At 39.6% G+C, this 19,559-nt stretch overlaps 1 protein-coding gene across 7 annotated transcripts in view; it reads left to right on the top strand.

Moving 5' to 3' along the window:
* The window catches only part of DPF3 (double PHD fingers 3), a 160,405-nt gene that overhangs the window by 97,982 nt on the left and 42,864 nt on the right, over positions 1–19,559 (top strand). For 5 of the 7 annotated variants that reach the window (XR_005627061.1, XR_005627063.1, XR_005627062.1 and 2 more), the window contains exons 5-8: positions 1,506–1,601; positions 2,645–2,683; positions 6,265–6,343; positions 15,701–15,838. Coding sequence is in view for 3 of the 7 variants with exons in the window: in XM_039704996.1 (XP_039560930.1) it covers positions 1,506–1,601; positions 2,645–2,683; positions 6,265–6,343; positions 15,701–15,838 (352 nt within the window). In the remaining 4 variants the exon portion in view is untranslated. The remainder of the gene's footprint in view (positions 1–1,505; positions 1,602–2,644; positions 2,684–6,264; positions 6,344–15,700; positions 15,839–19,559) is intronic. The other 2 variants (XR_005627064.1, XM_039704997.1) reach the window with 1 other exon arrangement.

The raw sequence follows: 19,559 nt of genomic DNA, 5'->3' as shown, positions 1-19,559 counted from the left end.
TATGCAGTTGTATGAATTTTAAAGAAACATTTTATGTATGCAGAACTGGAACCTGTTTAACTTTTACACCTTTAGTATTTAGTACCTCCAGTATTATGTGAAATTGTATTTCATGATGGTCAGAGCTCATTAATAGCCTCCTGATATTCAAAAATAGAAGAAGCAAAAATTAAATGAAGGCTTGATCCTTGTCATGTGCTACAACTTGTTTAAAATGCACTGACCTGTATTAGTCTTAGAAATTTAGCTGATAAAATAAGAACAAATTTTGTAGCTGGTCTTCTAGATACAGACTTTTTGAAATGTGAAATTTCTGTTGTATTCTTTCCCACAAATTCAGAATTTGGTGCTTGAGGTATGTGGAAAGGAGAGAAAGAAACTTATTTGCTCCTGTTCTCCCTTTTCTGGCTCTCAAATAGTTTTAAAGTAGAAATTAGAGAGAAGGGACAAATCCAGTAAGGCTGATGGACATTCCTATAGTTTAATGACATTATTTGAATCTGCATTGTGGCTGTAATTTAAATGAATGTTGGCATGGTAAAGGTAAGTTAGTGATTCCAGATTAGTCCCTTGCAATATGGCACAGCACCATGAATGGCAGGAGTGGCTGGGGCCAGTTGCTGTATTTCTAGCAGACTTGCCAAGGGTTGAGGGAATTTCAATGGGACTTCTTCCCACATTAGTGTTGTGATGATTTGTCTGGCCTTCTTCCATGTGACATCTGACTCGTGCATGTTTTTGTGCAGGACAGTCAGCCTGTGTTTGGCTCTGTAACATTTCAAAAGATCAAGTTAAAAGATTGAAATTGCCTAGCCCAGGCATCTCACAGTTATGTGAGCTGATGAATATTATTCCTAATAAATAATTAGCTGAACAAATTATTGCTGTTGGTGCTGTTATACTCAATGACACCTGTAATTCCTCTGCATCCTCATGCAACAAAATTCCTGCTTCCAAATTAGAATTGTACCTGTGGTGCAAGCCCTAAAAAACATGGCTTTCTAGATCCATTCTGGAATATGTGGAGGAATTTTCTCTATTTTTGCTAAAGAAAGAAGGTTGTGAGCTACCAAGGAGAAAATGACTGGTTTTGTATGCCTGAAGTGCATTCTCAACATTAGAAGAAAACAAAACAATTTAAATTGCAACAAATGAAAATAAAAAACCCAGGCAAACAAATTCCCAGACAGGGCCTGCAGTTATGCATACTAATATTTGTGTTGCCTTGGAATAATGGTGCTCAGTGCTGCCAGTATTTGTTCTTAGGAACCTTTTAATCATAGTTGACTGATATCAGTAGTAGTTTTTTAGTAGGAATTCCCTGGAGATCTTAGGGTGGAAAAGAAAGCAAATTTTGCTTTGGTAGACGGAAGCAGGGGTACTGGGATCTGATTTGGCTTTATATCAACTGTAATAACCCACAGTCACTGTGGTAAAGAGCAGTAGTTGGTTGTATGTGTCCTCCTTTTTTCCTCTAACCATTTCTGTTTGTTGTTCAACCACAGAGGGTTTTAGAAAATGATGAAAATGCAGATGAAGTGAACGAGGAAGAAGATTTGGAAGAAGATATTCCAAAACGAAAGAACAGGCCTAGAGGACGGGTAAGTGGAGAGTTTATTGGAATGGAAAGGAAGGAACAAACTTCTACTTTCTAGTGTATATTTCTTATGTGTATCATGTATGCAAAGTATTTATTCATGAATATATGATAGTGATAACACTATAGGCAATTGTCAGTCATACGTAATAGATTGTTAATATTTTTTCACTCTACTTTTGTGAATTGCTGTGAAAGAAAAGGACTATTTTTGAGAGTAAAAAAGTGGGGGAAATTTATTTTAGTATTGTATTTACAATTGCAATGTAAGCTGTAATAACTATGATGACTACTGTAACTATCCTGCTATTACAATGCTCCTTAAAAAAACCTTTACTAATTACAGAAAAGCAGCAAATTCAGTCATGACAGCCAAAAAAGTGTTAATAAAAGTAACTTGAACTGTGTTAATAAATTTTGCAGCTTTCTCCAGGGTAGCATTTTGTGGCTGACATTGGGTCTCTTGAGCCCATGGCAAGTCTTCCATTTGTTTGAAAAGGGAAATATTTTATCTTTAGGGGACTCTGTGTCCCTTCTCTTACCTAAGATGTCTTCACAATTCATCAGGGTACCAGTTAAGTAATGAGGCCAACATTTTAAACCTGGAATCAACATTTTCAATTGTGGGCCCGTAAGCTAGGCATCTAAATAAACGTGAACACAAGTCTCAGAAGTTTTGAGCATTTTCATCTCTCTTTGGCTCCAGTGGATGCTGCAGGGGCACAGGAGCTCTAGATGTACATTTGATGTGTTTATAGAAGTCAAGCAAGAAGGGCCACATTTTTGGCCAAATGAGCAGAATATAATAGCTTTTGAATAAGAGACATGAAACCACATTGAATACTTGCAATGTACTTATGCATCAGACCCTCTCTTTTGGTTTCTTCTTTGGTTGTTGTGTTGTTTCAGTTTTCTGCTCCTCTTTATTTTGGAGCTTAAGTCCTTTAATATAAGATCAAAGCACTTTAATAATTGGATAAGTATATATTTCATCTTCCTTATTCTCAAAATCACCTGAACCAGTTTCTTTCTTTCTTTCTTTCTTAGCCAAAGACCCCCACCTGGAAAAAAATTTTCCAGAAAAATGTAAGTTTCAGAAAATTTGTATGAACCAGTAACCAAAACCAGGAGATAGAATCAATACATGCACATAAGCTTGACTGTAGCAATCAACTAATATTCCAGGCTAACAACTCTTTTCTAATAAGTTGCTCTCACGTAAATTGCACATGCTGGTTAGGGTGAGTGAAAGGGAGTGAAGAGCTAGAAGAGATATACTGCTCAGGAGAAGGGGATTTGGTGTATTCATATGTCCCAGACCTGTACAAACAAAGTCCTGAAGTTAGTGTTACGTGCAAGATTTTGCTTCCCTCTTCAGGAAAATGTTACAGAATTTTTTCTCTGTTACTGTAAGGAAAGGAGTTGGAGCATACTAGATGTCTTATTCATTTTGAAGCATACATTTATGTTTTATTTTCTACCCTAGAACTTGCCCCCTATTAAGTACAGGAGCATCAGGATTGCTTGCTTTTTTCTTGCAACTAACTCCTGCTCTGCTAGTGCCGTGGCTTCTTTCAGTGCAAAAAAAGAGAAATCTGAATAATGCCACATACTTCAAGCAATTTTTAGTTTTATTTGATGGCATCAATAATCAAAGCAAAATGTGGTAGAAATTAGAATTTCAAAATTGGGGCCAGGTTATCTAGCTGTTGAAAACTGGTAAGCCTGAATTGCATCTGGTCACAAGAGCTTTTCCAGTTTCCTAAAGGCAGCCGTTTTCTAACCTGACTCAGTATAGGGAATTGAGGCTAAGGATTTAAAATTAGGTGATATGAAACCTGGGCTGCTCTTTGTTTCTGGAGAGGACTTGGTTAGGGTATTTTTAGAGGGCAGAAGAGGAGAAGGACATGCATTGGAAACAAGATCCTGTGGAGTGTGACCTTTGGGGATTCAGAGGAGTGAGAAGGACTAACAGCATAAATGCAGGATTAATGCAATGGAATTACTGCCCTGGACTTTCTAAATTGCCCATGCCCCTTCCTTTCCCTGCAGCATAATTTTATTTTAAATCCTGAACTCTCCATCTGTGTTTTTGGCTGCTCTCTCTGGCTGCTTCAAGGTTGCTGGGCCATGAGTCCAGGCCTCACACATCAAGTCTTGTAGTCTTTGCTGCATCCTGTCAGGAGAATAAAGGCAGCCATGGATGACTGAATTCAAGAGCCTGGAGCACAGACAGCAAGCATGGGGCATTCAGTTTATTGCCTCTGGGGCAGCTGCTTGGTTTCCTGTCCCCTCAGGGCTAGCCCATGAAATCATGGGGGCATAGGAAGGACAATGAAGGTTGAAGAGGTAGATCTACAGAAAGAGATTTTTAGTGTTTTTGCAGGACAGGGGCAATGTGGTAGGAGCTGGCAGGGTGGTTTTCTAGGAGATATGAGATGTACACAGATGCACCTGCGCAGACTGTCTGCTCATCATCTGGATATCCTATGGGACAATTTCAAAGGCACCAAGCACACTTAGGAGCCCAAGTCCCATTGAAAGTCATTGACTTGAAAAATCTCTCCCTCTGTGTTCATTGCATGAAAAAGTGTATCTGACACGTGGTCATGCCATGCATGAATGCTGTGCCACAGTATTTCTGTTGAGAACAGTTTGAAATGGAACAGGTGACTGTAAGACTAGCAAAATTCTGAGTAACAAACCTTAAATTAGTATCATATTCTGAAATGTACCTATGTAAAATAGTGCCTTCTTACTCAACAGGTATGTTCCCAGAGTGTGAATAGAATCAGAGCTACTGAGTAGTGACAAATATAAGACTACACATTTTTCATAGCACTGAAAAGCCAATGCAGCTAGTAAAATGGGGAATTTGCATCCTAATCCGGCTACCAGCAGAAATATTTATAAGGGCAAATCACTTGTCTATGTGAAGACTCCCTGATGAGTTGAGGGTTATGGAAGAGCTGCCATGGACTGAAATTCAGCTTGCAGCACATTTAGCAGTAGTAAGGGAAGAAAAGAACTAGCCTGGGATTGGTTTCATTGCCCAGAGGGGGTTTAAAGAGCTGGCAGTCAGAGAGAAAATAGTGCAGACTAGTAAGATGATTTTATATGATACGGTCAGTAAAGAAGCTTCCACCAAACAATTGTTGCTGAGGCCATTTCTAGGGTGAAACTGCTTTTCAGTTCACCCTTACAAATCTTGCTCTGCACATGTGTGCTGGACTGCACAGAGGTCTTTGCAGAAGGCAGAGTTATCCTTGTCATACATAATAGTATTTACCCCATCCAGATAGCTGCAAATCCATGTATTTCCTTTGGGACTGTGTTAAGAGTTAGACCTAAGCAATCCCAGGGAAATAACATGTGAAGTTTTTATAAATCCCTGCTTTGACAGACTTTGTCAGGCCAGTGTAAAACTGTTCCTTATTACTTCTCTGTAGATATCCAGTGGGATACAATTCTAATAGTGCTAGTTCTGTTCCAAGTTCATAGAAGGGGGATGGAGTTTCTGTGGTCCCTTTATGGCTGGGTGCAAATATTCTCAGGATTTCCACACCTTCTTCAGCTTTACCTAACAAAGCTCTGTCCTTTTCTTATTTTCACATGAGAAGGCTTGCAGGATTTGAGTCAGGTGGCCTTGTCTAGAGTGAGAAATATGAACAGCTTAATAAGAGGAGCAGCAGAAGTAATTCTGTCATTTTTTCCAGGAATAGTTAGCAGAATTAATAAAGAGCTATTTAGCCATCCACCTGTGATCACTTCCTCAAACAAAGATCAAGTCTAAAATTATTGTCATTTACAGACTGTACATTAGTGAACATGAAAGAATTGAAGGCCTTGGCTCAGTTCCCAGTTTCACATCACAACTCCAGCACTGGACAGATATGAGCTGTTTCCTTGTTGGCATCTCAGCTGAGAAGGGTCAGGATTGAGTAGTTTTGATGCTGAATTCCACTCTCACCCCTGGAGCTCAAGACAGAGCAGTCTGTGCTGTGAAGAAACAGTTTTTCAGTTTCCATAGCTGGCAGTTAGGTCCATTTTAGGAACACAGAACTGCAGAGAGATATTTCTGGGTAATTTCTGTTATTGCAGGTGACACATTATCTAATCTTTTCCACTAACTGACCAAAGGTCCATTTTATAATTAGCCATGGTATCTTTGTCCTAGAAGGTAATTTCAAAACACTGCTTTTCAGTTAGAAAACAAAACATAGCAACACAAACAATGCCCCTTTGAAAATACTGAAGGAAATAACTTGACCTCTCTTTTATTTGGGGCCTGTTTTCTGGCTGACTTAATGTTTGTATATATCCTTCAACACCTGTTCATCTATTCATTCATTCATATTCAGTTCAGAAAGGTATTTGAACATCTTCAGAAATGGATGTGTGATGATACTTGACTGAATATGTGCTGGCAGTGACCTACTGCTATGGATGAACAATTTGAGCTATCTGTGGAGAGGATCTCCATTGTTTTACAAGGTCCATTAACATAGAGCACATCTTAGGAGATGGAGGGTCAAGACCACTTTGAGAAACCTGTATGGAAGCTGAGGATTTGTTTAGTTTATACTGCACATCTTTCATAGGAGGGTGTGGGGTGCAAGGAGACCTGGGGTGATGGAAGAATGCTAACATTCCTCTTGTCCTTGCAGGCTCGGGGATCTGGAGGTGGCAGGAGACGGAATGATGCTGCCTCCCAGGATGATCATGACAAACCCTATGTTTGTGACAGTAAGTAGCAACCAGACAGCTTATTCTGCTGCCAGCCTGGTCCTACCAGCTCAGTGCACTCAGGGCTTCATATATTACAGCAAAAGATTCTGCTGCTCTCTGACTTGCATGTTTGCCACCTGCCGCTGATGCTCTTGGTGTTTTTGCATGAAGGAAATAAAATTAAGTTCTCGGCAAGACTCCACTTTCCTTTGCCCTTTAATAAATCATCTCTTTTATTTCTCTCTCTCTTTTTCTGGCTTCTCTGCCTTTTGTCTTCTTTTCACCCATGTAAGTTTCACCCTCTATTTCTTTCTCTGTTTCAGATAGTTACAAACAAAAGCATAACTCAAAAATCTCCGACAAAGGTACTTCACCCTTGTGTCTCTTGATATATTCAGTGATTCTCTTCCCTTCAGTCCTTTTAAAATCTCACTGGGCTAAATTCTGAAGTCTTATCCCTCACCAGATGTCTTGTGGCATCATCAAAAGCTGAGCCCTTCTAAGAAACAAAGTAATATCTCGAATGCTTTGTTTTGGTCCATATTCCCTTGAATACAGTCCTGCTGTTTGGCATCTTGCAGTTGGACAGCAGGTGAAGCAAGGCATTGTCTGAATGGAAAAATTATACTAGAGCCCAGCATCAACACTGAAGGAGGGTACCAGAGTCCCAGTATGAGTGAGGAGTCTAATATTTGTTACACAATGGTTTGGGTTTTTTTTACAGTCTAGTCCTTGATACCTTCCTTCTTCTTTTGATATTCTTTTTTGTTTCATTTCTGTGAAGGGCACTTATCTTACCCACATATTTTTGAGATATCCCATCTTAAGGCTTACTCTAGAATGTACATCCTATTTTAATTTGTGCTACCAGGTGCTTTCTAGCCTGTAAGAAAATAACCTAAAAAAAGTTAATAGGAGAATTGCAGATCTTCACTTCTGTGATCCAAGCCAGCTGGTTTTGAGGACAACTAGAAGCCCCTTTTCTATTATTTGCCTATCTTGCAACTTTACCATCCTTAAAAGAATAACTCTTGCTATGTCAATCTTTGGGGGTATTTTCTGCTGATTTTTAAAAACGTGAGGAAATAAGGAGCTTGAATGGTGAATAAGAGCTATATTCCATGTGATGAAATCATATTCTTGTATGGTGAGATCAGGTTACTGTATGTGCCCAGAAATGGAAAGACTTGCATATGAATGGGACATGACAGATTATAAAAACATGGTCAAGGAGGAAGAGCCCTTAAAGTTATGAAGAGTCAGAAGACCTGTGCTGTGGTTAAATAGCTGTCCTACTGCACTGGAAGAATTAAAATATGTCTTCTAAGACCTCTGTGAGAGACCACGATGTATCTTGCTGAAATCCACCGGTTTCCTTTGCTGGTATATGCATATCTTTCTTTATCTCTTTTCTGGAACATCCTTTGAAATCCAAGGACACTTGTCAGTGGTGGTCATTTTGAACATGATGACTCTATATTGTCTGGTCTTGCGCTGCTTTTGGATTATACCAAGAGCTCCCAACATGCATAGTAGTGATTTGCACAGAGTAGATTAACATTGAAGAGATCAAAGCAGGCAGAAGAAATCTGGCCTGAAGTCAAGACTCTCATACATTGTTGTATTGACAACATTTGCCTTGGCTTACATTTTGGAGCATAAATTTCGTCTTTAGTGTTGGAAATGTAAACTTTTCCTATTTCATTTGGCTGACACTTTTCACTCTTAGGAAACTTATAGTTACAGGTGAGTCATAAGGAATTTTGGACTCCAGACTTTGCACAGTGACTTCTCCTTTTCCATTGTAGATAGTTGAGAAAAGGCTTATATGACAGCAGAACTCTTTTATCTGAGTTTAAAGCAGAAGGGAAGAACTGTCCCAGTTATAATGTCATCATTCTGAAGACTATCCTGCCCTTGTTAAATTCTATACAAACATGGCATACCATTAATTATGAGTAATTGGCCTGTTACCCTGCTTGTGTGGATTCTTGGATTAATTTTTTTCTTTGAAATTATGTGATGAATATTTTTATAGATAAAACTCAATCTAATTGTGGTAGGTTAGAAATTGGTTTGCAGTACTCCTTGTGCAGATGTTTTGGGCAGATAAGTTTGTTTTACATGGAAACATGCAGGTGAAACAGTGTATGCATTTCTTGTTTGGGAAAGCATTATTCCCTCAATTGCATTATTGGTATAAATAATTAGCTTAATGGGCCAACAGTTTGCTTTTTCTGTAGTTTATTTAATTTGCCTCCAGGTTGCTTTTTCTGCAAGTATTCTGATATTCGAGTTTTGAAAATGACCAGAGAGAAGAAAGCATAAACACAGCTAAACCAAATTAATTTTCTTATTAAACTGCATGGGCACAAAAAATAATTTGTGGTCAAAAACTACTTTGCCCTTTTATCCTATTTACACTTCATATTTATGGTAAACAAGAATATATCAACAGATCTCATCAGTTATAAAAAGGTTTTAGAAAAAAACTAGGCTGTGTGTCAGTAAGATGATGCAAGAGCGATGCCAAGTGGCACTGCCCCTTGTGCTGGAAAATAGCAATGTTATCTCTGAAAAGACCTGCCTTTTTGTGTAAGAGGCACTCAGACCTACATCAGTATAAAACTTGGTCCCAATATTAAAGCTGCCTGGAAACATGCAATTTCTATGTGGTAAAGGTTTTCAAAGCTCAAAATATTTTGTCCTCCTGTGTTTTTAAGAAGAGGTGGTTGGATGCCTGTTTTGTGGAATGAAATATTCTGAAATACTTCAGCTGATTTTATTGAGCATATACTGTAGTAGAAGTTCAGAAAAAATATTTGATCAAAGCATCAATAAAATTGCTAGGATAATCATGAAATGCATTGTTTCATCACAACACCAATTAGAAAACTTGGTGGTCAGATTTTCAGCCAATTGCACTGGATAATGCTGTGCTTTAAGCTGCCTTGGGATAGCTTCAATAACAACAGTGGCAAGCAAGCCTGGTGGGAGATGGGTATAAAGTGCATATGGTAACGTAGCCAAATGGCTTAGCAGTCCCAAAAGTAGCTTGAGCATGTGGCAAGGAGCGGCAGCAGGTGCCTCAAAGAAGGGTGGGAAGTAGAGTTTGAAAAGCAAAGCAAAGCCTCTGATGTCAAGCAAGAGGGAGGTAAACCACCACCACTGTTCCTGAAGAACGGGCATGTGATTTTTAAAGGAGGGACAGAGTGAATGAATGAATGAATGAATGAATGAATGAATGAATGAATGAATGATTACCTACATGTCTAATAAGAATTTATGTTATTTCACTGTCAAATACTCAGCTGGGGAGTCATTACTCCTACTGAGCAGTCTTCTTAAAAATCCTTCTACTATTTTAATTGTGTTTATTATATACTACTTACTACTTTTTCAAAAGTAAAACCTTCTCTGAATTTGTATATATAAATTTGTATTCTGGTTTAAAAGTTGCAGTCAGTTGTAGCACTTGAGTTCCATGATTCCAAATGTCTACTTCCTTTAGCCAGAGAAGTTAGTCTGTGCTGAATCTTTGCAAGTAATTAACTTTCCTGCTGCCCCTCCCTTTTATGCTTTCATTCTTCTCAAGGTCCCATGGAGATATGGGGCTATGTACATACTTCCACCTTTGCTTTCTGTTCCTCTGTCTATGGAAGATTTTCCTTGTCCACCTCTAAAAGAAATTATTTCTTTTCCTTTTACCAATATGTACTCATCTCCTTTTAGTTTTATTCCCATATACAGTCCTATTTTAGCATAGCAACTTATATTTGTATCATATTCTTTTTTTTGTAGTCCTTCTGAGACTGAACTGTACATTCAGATCCATTCCTTGTGCAAAATGAGCATTGAATGAAACCTTCCTAGGATCTCTGATGGATCAGTGGCTAACGCAACATTGTATGTACCCACAGACACTGATCTTGTAGTATTTTGTAGAAGTTGGTTCTTTCCTCAAGAACTTAATTTCAAGGCTTCTCTAGTTATTTACCAAATTCTCTCTGCTGAAGTCCAAGACTAGCAGTCCTTGTACTGTTCTCAAGGGATCACGTCTTCTATGTCTGTAAACAGTTACTGGGACTTCTTTCAGCTGTGTTTTCTTCAGCTCTTCTACTAAGTTTGCTTCTTTCATGTGGAAAAGCTTCAAAGGGCCTTTTTAAAGTAGTAGTGGCCAGAACAAAGTTAAATGTGCTGTTCTGAGGATAGAAGCATTTCTGAAGATGAATGGTTGATAGATTTACTTTTACTTACTTTTAGAAACTGGATTTAAGCAACTTGCTCTGTTATGTATCCATGAGAGGCACAGAGATGGCTCACCCAACAGTCATCAGTACTATTCAGTTATTCAGGTTATTCAGTAATAATTTCCTGGTATTATCCTTTCTGGTGAATCCCTGAAGCAGTAAGATCTAGAATAAGATGTTTGTTCAGATAAACTCAACAAACAACTCTCCCACCATACCTGCTACTCTTGGCATCCATTGACTACATTATTGGTAGAAAAGACAAGATTAGATAGGTAAGGACATTTAAAAAAATACTGAATAACATAGATGTTGAATAGAGCACATGGTAAAAGGGGAACAGAGTTGACTCTGGCAGTTGAACATTTTCTGCTCATGTAGGATATTTGTTTTCTCCTTTGCTCTGGCTAGCAACCCAGTTATTGAAATGTGCACGACTGTATTGTTGAGCTGTGCATCTTTTGGGGTTTGAACTGGGGTTCAGAGTTACTGTGATCTTAATTCAGCAGCTAGATTCTGGGACTTGTCCTTGTTCCTCTGAAAGAAGGGCTATTTACCTCCCTATTCTACCTGCAGAAAATTCTCCATGGAATGGGTTACTAAATAGCTGCTCTTATTCTACAGGTGTATTGTGTGACAGTGCTGATCAAAGAGGGATGAATATGAAGTCTTTCCATCAGTGGAGGTCAAAAAGTTGAAATCTCTAGATGTGCCAGAATTTGTACACAACTGTAATGGGGGAGAATATATTACCAAACCAGTGCAAAACAAGGACAGGGGGGTTGTTTGACCCTTTTGGTTTTTTTTTTTGAGTGGCGTGAATAGTAGGACAGGAAGATAACTTTGAGGAATGACTGCCTGCCAGAAGTTAACTCAAGATTTAATATTTGACACAGCACAGCTGAGAACAAGGAACAGGAGGCAACAGAGAAAAGCAAAGAAAGACAATGAGGGGGACAAAATTCAGTGACCAAAAAAAAAAAAAGCCAAAAAAACCCAGCATGTACTCCTCCAGTTTCCTGTTTCCACTGAAAACATGGATTGTTTCCTTCTGTCTCATACTGGTGACAGATTGTGCAAAATGTATGTGGAGAGCTGGCTGGAACACAGCTCACAGGCTGCCAAGGACCAAATGTGTAACTATTTCAAAATGACAGTAACACAGCCATTAGATATTTGATGAGGAAGTCTTTTAAGTCATAGGTTTCAAATCCCCCTTTTAACAGGGGAAGTATTTTATATTAATTTTAATAATCAAGAAATATAAACTGAGTGAGAATTTGCTTATCCAAAGAATTGCAGGGTGCTACAGTCCAGAACACAGAAGGGAGCTCTCTTTTGTGCAACACTCAATGCTTGCAATTACACTGTTTCCCCCACATAATGCAGTTGTGTAACATCTTAATATCTGTCTTCAAATTTGAAGGAAAGTAAGGTTCATCATAGGAGACTGTTTGGTGGCCTCATAAAAAAAACTCTCCCTCTTCCCCATTTGTGACATTTGGTCTGCACTGTTGTATTACTGCTTATTTACCCAGCTTGTTCCTAAGGCAGCATTCACATCAGCTCATAGCAAAAATATATCCTTTGAATGCAGGAGGAATTCGACTGGGTTATGTTCTGCAAACTCCCACTGTTTTTATTGAGCTTGGCCACCTAATTAAAGATCAAGTCAACTTCCCAGTGTTGAGATTCAGGATGAAATCTACCACATGCAAGGATGATGAGCTTATCCAGCAAGGGAAATTGAAGATAAAAAAGTCAAAGCTGCTGAAAGGAAGGCCACTGGACAAAGTTTATGATAGGCACACTCTCACTTGCTATGTGTGAGCTGCGTAGTGTTAAAAACTAATCAACAGCATGCATTTCAGACTGGGAGAACCAGTTCTCATTATGCTTTTGCCAGCTCTAAGAATGAGAAAGATGTGGTGTAAGCACTGGTATGGATGCTGTAACTCATGGATTCCAGTCCTGGTAATGAAAAAAGATCACTGTGTGGGCAACTCACCCCTCTGTGGTTCTCTTTTTTCATAACTGAAATGAGAATAGTATTTCCCACTCAGGAATGTGGAGGAAGATTAATTAATGTTTGAAAAGCCAGTCTGCAGTGGGAAGAGTTATATAAGAGCTAAGTGTTTATTAATGATCACCCTTTTATAGAAACTACTTCTTAGCACAGTGATACAGTATATTAATAAAATGTGCTCTTACCTGGAAAATAAGAGATTTGGGTGAATTTAGGAAGATTCAATCTGTTGGAGAAACCATGAAGTTTTGACTTAGCTTTCATTCTAGCAAAGTCTCATTGAAGCCAATGGTTGTTTGCCTGACTGATATCATGACCCTTTTCCCCGTGCAAAACTCTGATTTGTTTGAGGAACATGAAATCTCCACAGTTTCAATTCATGGCATTGCTTCGGACTCTTTTATGACACAAAGTGAATTTGAAAAATGGAAAAATCTAGACCAAGAACAAAGGCTGCTGGAACTGCAAATCTTTGGTCCTACAAAGGATCTGCTAGGATAATGTAAACCAAACTTATTTGCCTCAGTTCTGGTTATAAAGTCCTCGAAATCAATTTCTCACAAGGCATGTCTGGGACTGCTGTCACCCTTGAAGGCCACCTGCAAGTCCTCACAATGGAAGGGACTTAGCTGCAGAATTACTACTGCCTCAGCTCATATTGATACTTGTTTTTTCCTGGTGAGCTGATACTTTTTTGCTGAAGAAGGATGACTCTGCAGACCCATCTGATTTCCTATGTCATCCTTAACACCATACCTAAAATCCCTGTAGGATCCTGTAAGGAATGGAGTAAGCACCACCCTTTTGGAACTTGCTGCAGGGAATGCCGGTTTCCTTTTATACATTGATCACCTGATAGTGTCCTGGAAATAATTTGACAGAAGTCTTTAAGCAGTATTGGTAATTCATAGAAATAGAATTATTTTTTTAACATTCTTCTTCAAGCACATAAAAGTAAGTGGGATAGAGTAGGATACTTGATGAGCTGATCCAGCTCATCTAGCAGATGGTCAATCTGCTAGAAATGTAAATCTCTTTCTCCATTCTAAGTAAAGCTGCAACATTTATGTAATTAGAGGAGGTTACAATTCTAAAAGAATTTAAGCAGTGAGCTCTTTCTGGGTTGAAAATTACTTAAATGTTATGCTTTTCCACTATTCAAAACATGGGGAAAGTCATACTGCTGATATCTTGTTGTTTTGACTCTTGTTCAGCATCTGTTCCACTGCTTGTCCTTTGCTCTGCAGGACCACAGAGAAGGAGAAGTAGTTTCCCTCTCCAGAATGCACTGGAAGAAAACAAGGATGGTACTAGAAGAGGGAGTCTGAACTGATGTTTTGTGGAGAGCATGCATCTAACAACAGTCTAGTTCTTCAGAATGTCTGGCAATTGTGTTAGGTTTACATACGAAAAATGAAGCCAGATGCTTCAAAGAATGGATGTGCATATTTATATGAGTATTTTATTTCTCTCAATATTCCCTCTTCCCTCCTGCAGGAGGTCTCATTTCTAAATCAAGGCCATTCAAAGACTTAAAAAATCTGTGACTGAGGACAGGACATATTGCAGTTCAAAGAAACTTCTGTCTTGTTATGATGATTCTGTGATCATCAACTTGCACAATGAAGAAAACTGGGAAAAAGAATCTAATATTCCAGATCACTCATACATATCATGAGCTTGTTTTACGTGTTTCTAATAAAAAAAGCATTTTCCTTGAGGGAGTTTGTAAATCAGTTACAAGAGATTAAGAATGAAATATATTATTGTAATAAGCTTTTATTTACAATTTTTTATAATCGGTTCCAAAAGGCGGAATATCAGTTGGTGTTTTCTGAGTAGTAGCAGAAAGGAATAAAATTTTAATTTTTATTTATATGTAAATGAATAAATAGGATGAGGGTGGTTGTTGTGTGGTGTTTTTTTTTTTTTTAAATTTTTTAAAAATCTGTGGAGTCTTTGACATTCCCAGACTCAGGTGTCTGGAGAATAGGAAGTAAGTATCTATATATGTTGCAGGATACATACTGGGGCTGACTTAAGTTTTTAGGAGTGGATGGTCACTGTGCAGGACAGACTGCTGGACATGACATTTATTCCTGTGTGAAATCCTTGAGGTTAATTAAGGTAATAAAGTGTCTCTGGGAGGAAAAAGTTGCAAGGGCACTAAGCTTTTTGTCTTTGTTTTCTAGTCTTTTAAAATGGCAGTATTTGTATCGGGTAGACGAAATAGTTGTATAAAAGAAAATGAACATTCAAAGAATGCTTTGAAGATCAAAAGTGATAAATTTTTGAGACAATAACATTAATTAAAACTCTATAGAAAATCAATTCATATGTAATGAATCTTAGGAGGTTGCCTGCCTTTGCTAAGCTCCCTGTGAAAGTGTAGACCTTTCATTACCCCGAGTTGTTTGATTCTGTCCTTAATATCTGTTGACTTAATCCTAAAATAAATGAAAGTTCAGAAGCAGGGTTCTCTGTCACATATTGTATTGTTCATTGGGATGCTGAATATGGAGTTTACCTGGGCAAATAAGTATCACTGCCACATGTTTTTTTAGCAAGAAACTGTGGATTATTTCCATCTCCTTGTCTTAACTGGAATCTGTGAATAAAGCTATTTATTAACCTTTTAGAGAAAGTATTTTAAAAAAATCCCAGCTGTTTTCTTTTTTAGAGATCAGTAAGAAAGAAAATAATGTTGTTTCTTCTCAGTCTTGTTCCTGTTGCTGTGCACTGTGCAGCACCACCACTGGAACTGACATTTTATTTAATTTTATGTGCAGTCTTGTTAATAATCTTAACAGAGAGAATTAGGGTCTGTGATCTGCAGGGACTGAATGCATTTGCCTAGGCCTGTGAGAAGGACTGCTGGCAGCATGGTGGGAAGAAAGCTTGTTTGGAGACCTGCAGCTGTAGGGCTGCCTCATCACCTTTCACCAGTGCCAGCTGGAAGGATTTTGGGCAGATGCATGGAGTGCATGGTGCTGTTCTCAGAGGAAAGGGAGCATTGTTTAAGAGGATGCTGCTGTGGTTGTAGATCACACTGATGTTTCCATTCTCTCTTCCCCTCCCTCATATCTCTTTTCCCTCCAGTCTGTGGCAAGCGTTACAAGAACAGGCCTGGCCTGAGCTACCATTATGCTCACACCCACCTCGCCAGTGAAGAGGGTGATGAAGCCCGTGAGCAGGAGACCCGCTCCTCCCCTGTCCACCGAAATGAAAACCACAAACGTGAGTAGGATCTTCCCTTTGCCTTTGAGATCCTTTTCAGGGGTGTTACCTCCACCCTGTCTTTGCCCCGGGGAGGCTGCTGTTATTGCCTAGCTCAGTTGTGAGTGATTGGGACCTGGATGCTTGGAGCTAATCAGCCACAGCTCACACGGGTGCTGGCTCAGCTAGTCAGAAATTCATTTCAAACCCAGCATTATCTCTGCAGCAAGTCACTTTTCCATTACTGCTCCTGTGGGGAGGAGGTGGCAAGGAGAGGGGGGAAAAGAAGAGATGCCCAACCTGCCCATCATCAAGCAGCCTCCCAGTGGCTCTTAGTAAGGATGCCAAAGAAATACACACCCAGTAGTTTCAGGGGGCTGCCTTTGTTTTGCCTTTAAATAAGATATATTTGTCAATGTCTCAGTTTTTCAGTATGAAAATAACAGTACCTTTCTCCCTTATACCTTCACCTGCTGCATAAACAGATTACCCTCAACTTTGCCAAAAGCTGCTCCTTAGTTATAGTTTGACAGAAGCTATGAAAACACATGAGTACTGCAAGGAGGAGAGCAGGAATGTGAAAGGAGAATGTGCCTCAATTTCCCACACTGGTACAGTGCTGAAGGAGATCTAAGTGGTCTGAATTTTTAGGTGATGAATCACAAATGCTCATGTGAGCATAAGGTCCATCACCCTTTGACTGTCCCTTCTATGTTCCTTAGGCACAGAACAGAAAGTCAAGGATTCTGTGTTCTATTACTGATTTTTGCAAGTCACTAATGCCCTGTTCCTCACTTTTATATACTATGTGATGTTTGCTGTGACCTTGGGATTTGTGTAGATAGCTTTGTTCACTTTCAAAAAGTTATTTTGGATCAGCATATGACCTGTGTTATTTTAGTTCAAAGTAATAAAGCAATAAAATGCTTATAGGGAAAAATATGCAGGAAAACACTTTCTAATACCTTAAAAACTGCAAGAAATATGGAAGTAGGAAAACATTTTCTTTCTAAGCATTATAATTGATAATTGTCCCTAGGGAAGTGTGGGAGGGGGTTTCCTTCCTCCAAAGCATCTGCTACTAGCCACTGTCAGAGCTTGAAGAACTGTTCAGTGTGATCCCATTTGGCAACCTTTATGTTTCTGTCACTTTTATGCTCTACCTTTTAGTTATTCACATGTTTGGTAGATTTGCAGTAAAAGTAATTTTGACTCCTCTAGCTGTTGATAAACTTGAGCTGTCAATGCACTAAGAGTGACTGCTTGGGCAGGTAGGGGTATGTCAGTGTTCACCCAGTAGCTTTTCTTTACTTAGCATTTACATCCATTTTGGGGCTTTTTTGGTTGGTTGGTTGGTTTTTTCCTGTGCAGAAGTCAGTAATAGTTACATACCTGAGAGGAATATTGTAAATCTGTATTGAGTTAATATTGATAATGGTCATGCAAGAGATGCCCAAAAAAGAAAGGCTGAGTCCCATACCCTGAATTCAGCTTGACATAAGTACCAAGGGGTCTCAGTCCTTGTGTCTGGTGCTTAGGAATTGATAAAAATTAACAAGACGAGCTAGAAGAGCTAAGGTAAGGTTAGGAGCAACTGACTTTGGCCCATGATAAAAAAGATCCATTCTGCACTGTGGGAAAGAGTTGCATGAGAGCTGCTTGGGTTTGTGTTCCCCCAGAGCATGTGGCAAAGGGATGCTGCTGATGTACAGATCCACAAGCAGGCAGAAATTTAGAACCATTGGAGTAAACCTCTCTGATGCCCGGATTCCTGAGTGGAAAGAATAACCAGCCAGGAGCCAGTGAGCTAAGGGCAACAGCCATGCAAATGTGCAGATCAGCCTTGGGGAAAGTCCCAGATGCTGGAAGGTAACTGTCCCAAATGGCTGAGCTGTCACAGAGGCTGTTTGTTCCTTTTTTGCCTGTTTGTTTGTTTAGAGCCTTGAGCTCAGATCTTGCATCTTTGCTCTTCCACTTGGCAATATTTAATTTATGCTGCCATTTATCTTCCATGTGAATGCTAATTGTCCACATTGCTAATGTGCAGTCATTAAATGGTCCCTTTGTACCGGGGGATGGTGGGGAGCCAGAGCATCAGATCCTTCCTCTCCCCTAAGAACTGCTAGGCATGTGTTATGAATTAGATTTGACAGGTCTGCAGCATCATAGGTCTCGAGCTTCAAGAGTCCTCTCTGCATGGGCTTGGGGGAGGGAGGGAGGGAGGGAGGGAGGGAGGGAGGGAAGGGAGATGTTAATCCAAACAGCTAATCTGCAACCCACTGAGCAGGAGGACCAGAGATATGTGTAGAGCAGGATCTGGTTATTTGCTGAGCAGTGTGTCAGAGATATGAGCAGCCTGATTTAAAAAAGGCAAGGCAAATCAAACCGGCCATTTGGAATTCGCTGAGCCGTGGGAGGTGAGCTCTAGGTCAGTAAAGTTCAGGCGGGCGGCTGCAGCATGAACTTCCTTCCTTTGTACCCATGTCTCTTCTGAAGCTTCCACTCCTTGCAGAACCTGCAGTAACAGCAGCCCTGGTGATGCACAAGGGAGCAGGGCTTCTGCAGGATTCAACTACTAATGCCCTAACTGGTGCCAGATCAAGACCTGAAAGCCTCTTGTCTTTCTGCACATTCAGTCCCCTCTATTTCATGCACAGACCAATTTGAGTAGGCCAGAAAATTATCCAGAGATTGGAAAAGAGATGTAGATAGGAGGAACCTACCTAAAACTGAGACCCATTGAATGGGTGTGCATCAAAAAACTGGGACTGGCTCAAGTCCCACGTCTCACCTCCTTGGCACACCTGACTGTCCTTGACTGTGTAGAAGATTTGTCTGTTTACATTTCTTTACATCTCTCTCTCCTTCTGTTTTTTCTCACATATAGATTATCTGTTGCAACATGAAAGATAGTTCACCAGTCAACATGTTAGACTGTGTTTTGTTTGAGCTTTAGTGGCTTGCTTTTTATGCTTTATCTAGCCCTTTGACACAAATAAATGTGTCCTTAGTGTCTAGTCTTGCCTCTGCCTATACAAACATTTATTTCTGATTTACTCTGATTTTTTTTACCTGAGTATTGAACTGTGAAAAGCAAATTATAGAAAACCCTTTAAAAAGTCAACTTCCCATTTCCTCAACTCCACTGAAAAAATAAATGATCCCACACCATTTTCAGACTTCTTCTCTGCTGGCTTCTCCTCTACATGTTGGCACCGAGACCGTGAGATTTGTGAGCCCAGGGTGCATCCGAGCCTGCCACAAAACACCTGCTGTTTTATTCCATCTCTCTCCATGGGTACAGGCCAGCTCTGGGGGCAGCTGGTGCTCACAAATTTTGAGGCACTTCTGATATAGGAATTACATTAGACTTCTATCTATTGAAATGCCTCTGTGAATGAGTATACTAGTATAAATGCTCTTTCTTAATTCCTGGGAGAATAGGATAGTGTGTCTACATGGAGAAAAACTTCCTCTCCTTTAAAGGAGAAGAGTTCTCAGTGACATTTTGCTCTGTGAAATGTTGATTGCAGGCGGCTGTGCAGAAAGAGCAACTGAACAGGATCTTATGCCCACAAGCACTTTGGCCAATGAGAATCCTAAATGAAGTACATTGTGCTGAGTGCAGGTTGATCCATTGTGCAATGCATGTAGTTAAGGAGGCTGCATTCCTGTGCCCTCCTGCTCTTCTGCTAGCTTAAGCATCTGCCCTGCAAAACCATCTCTGTACATTATTTCATGG

This window comes from Passer montanus, unplaced genomic scaffold, assembly GCF_014805655.1.
Source record: "Passer montanus isolate IOZ18808 unplaced genomic scaffold, ASM1480565v1 scaffold18, whole genome shotgun sequence".
NCBI classification, from domain to species: Eukaryota; Metazoa; Chordata; class Aves; order Passeriformes; family Passeridae; genus Passer; species Passer montanus.
This window is presented reverse-complemented; position numbering and strand designations above follow the sequence as displayed.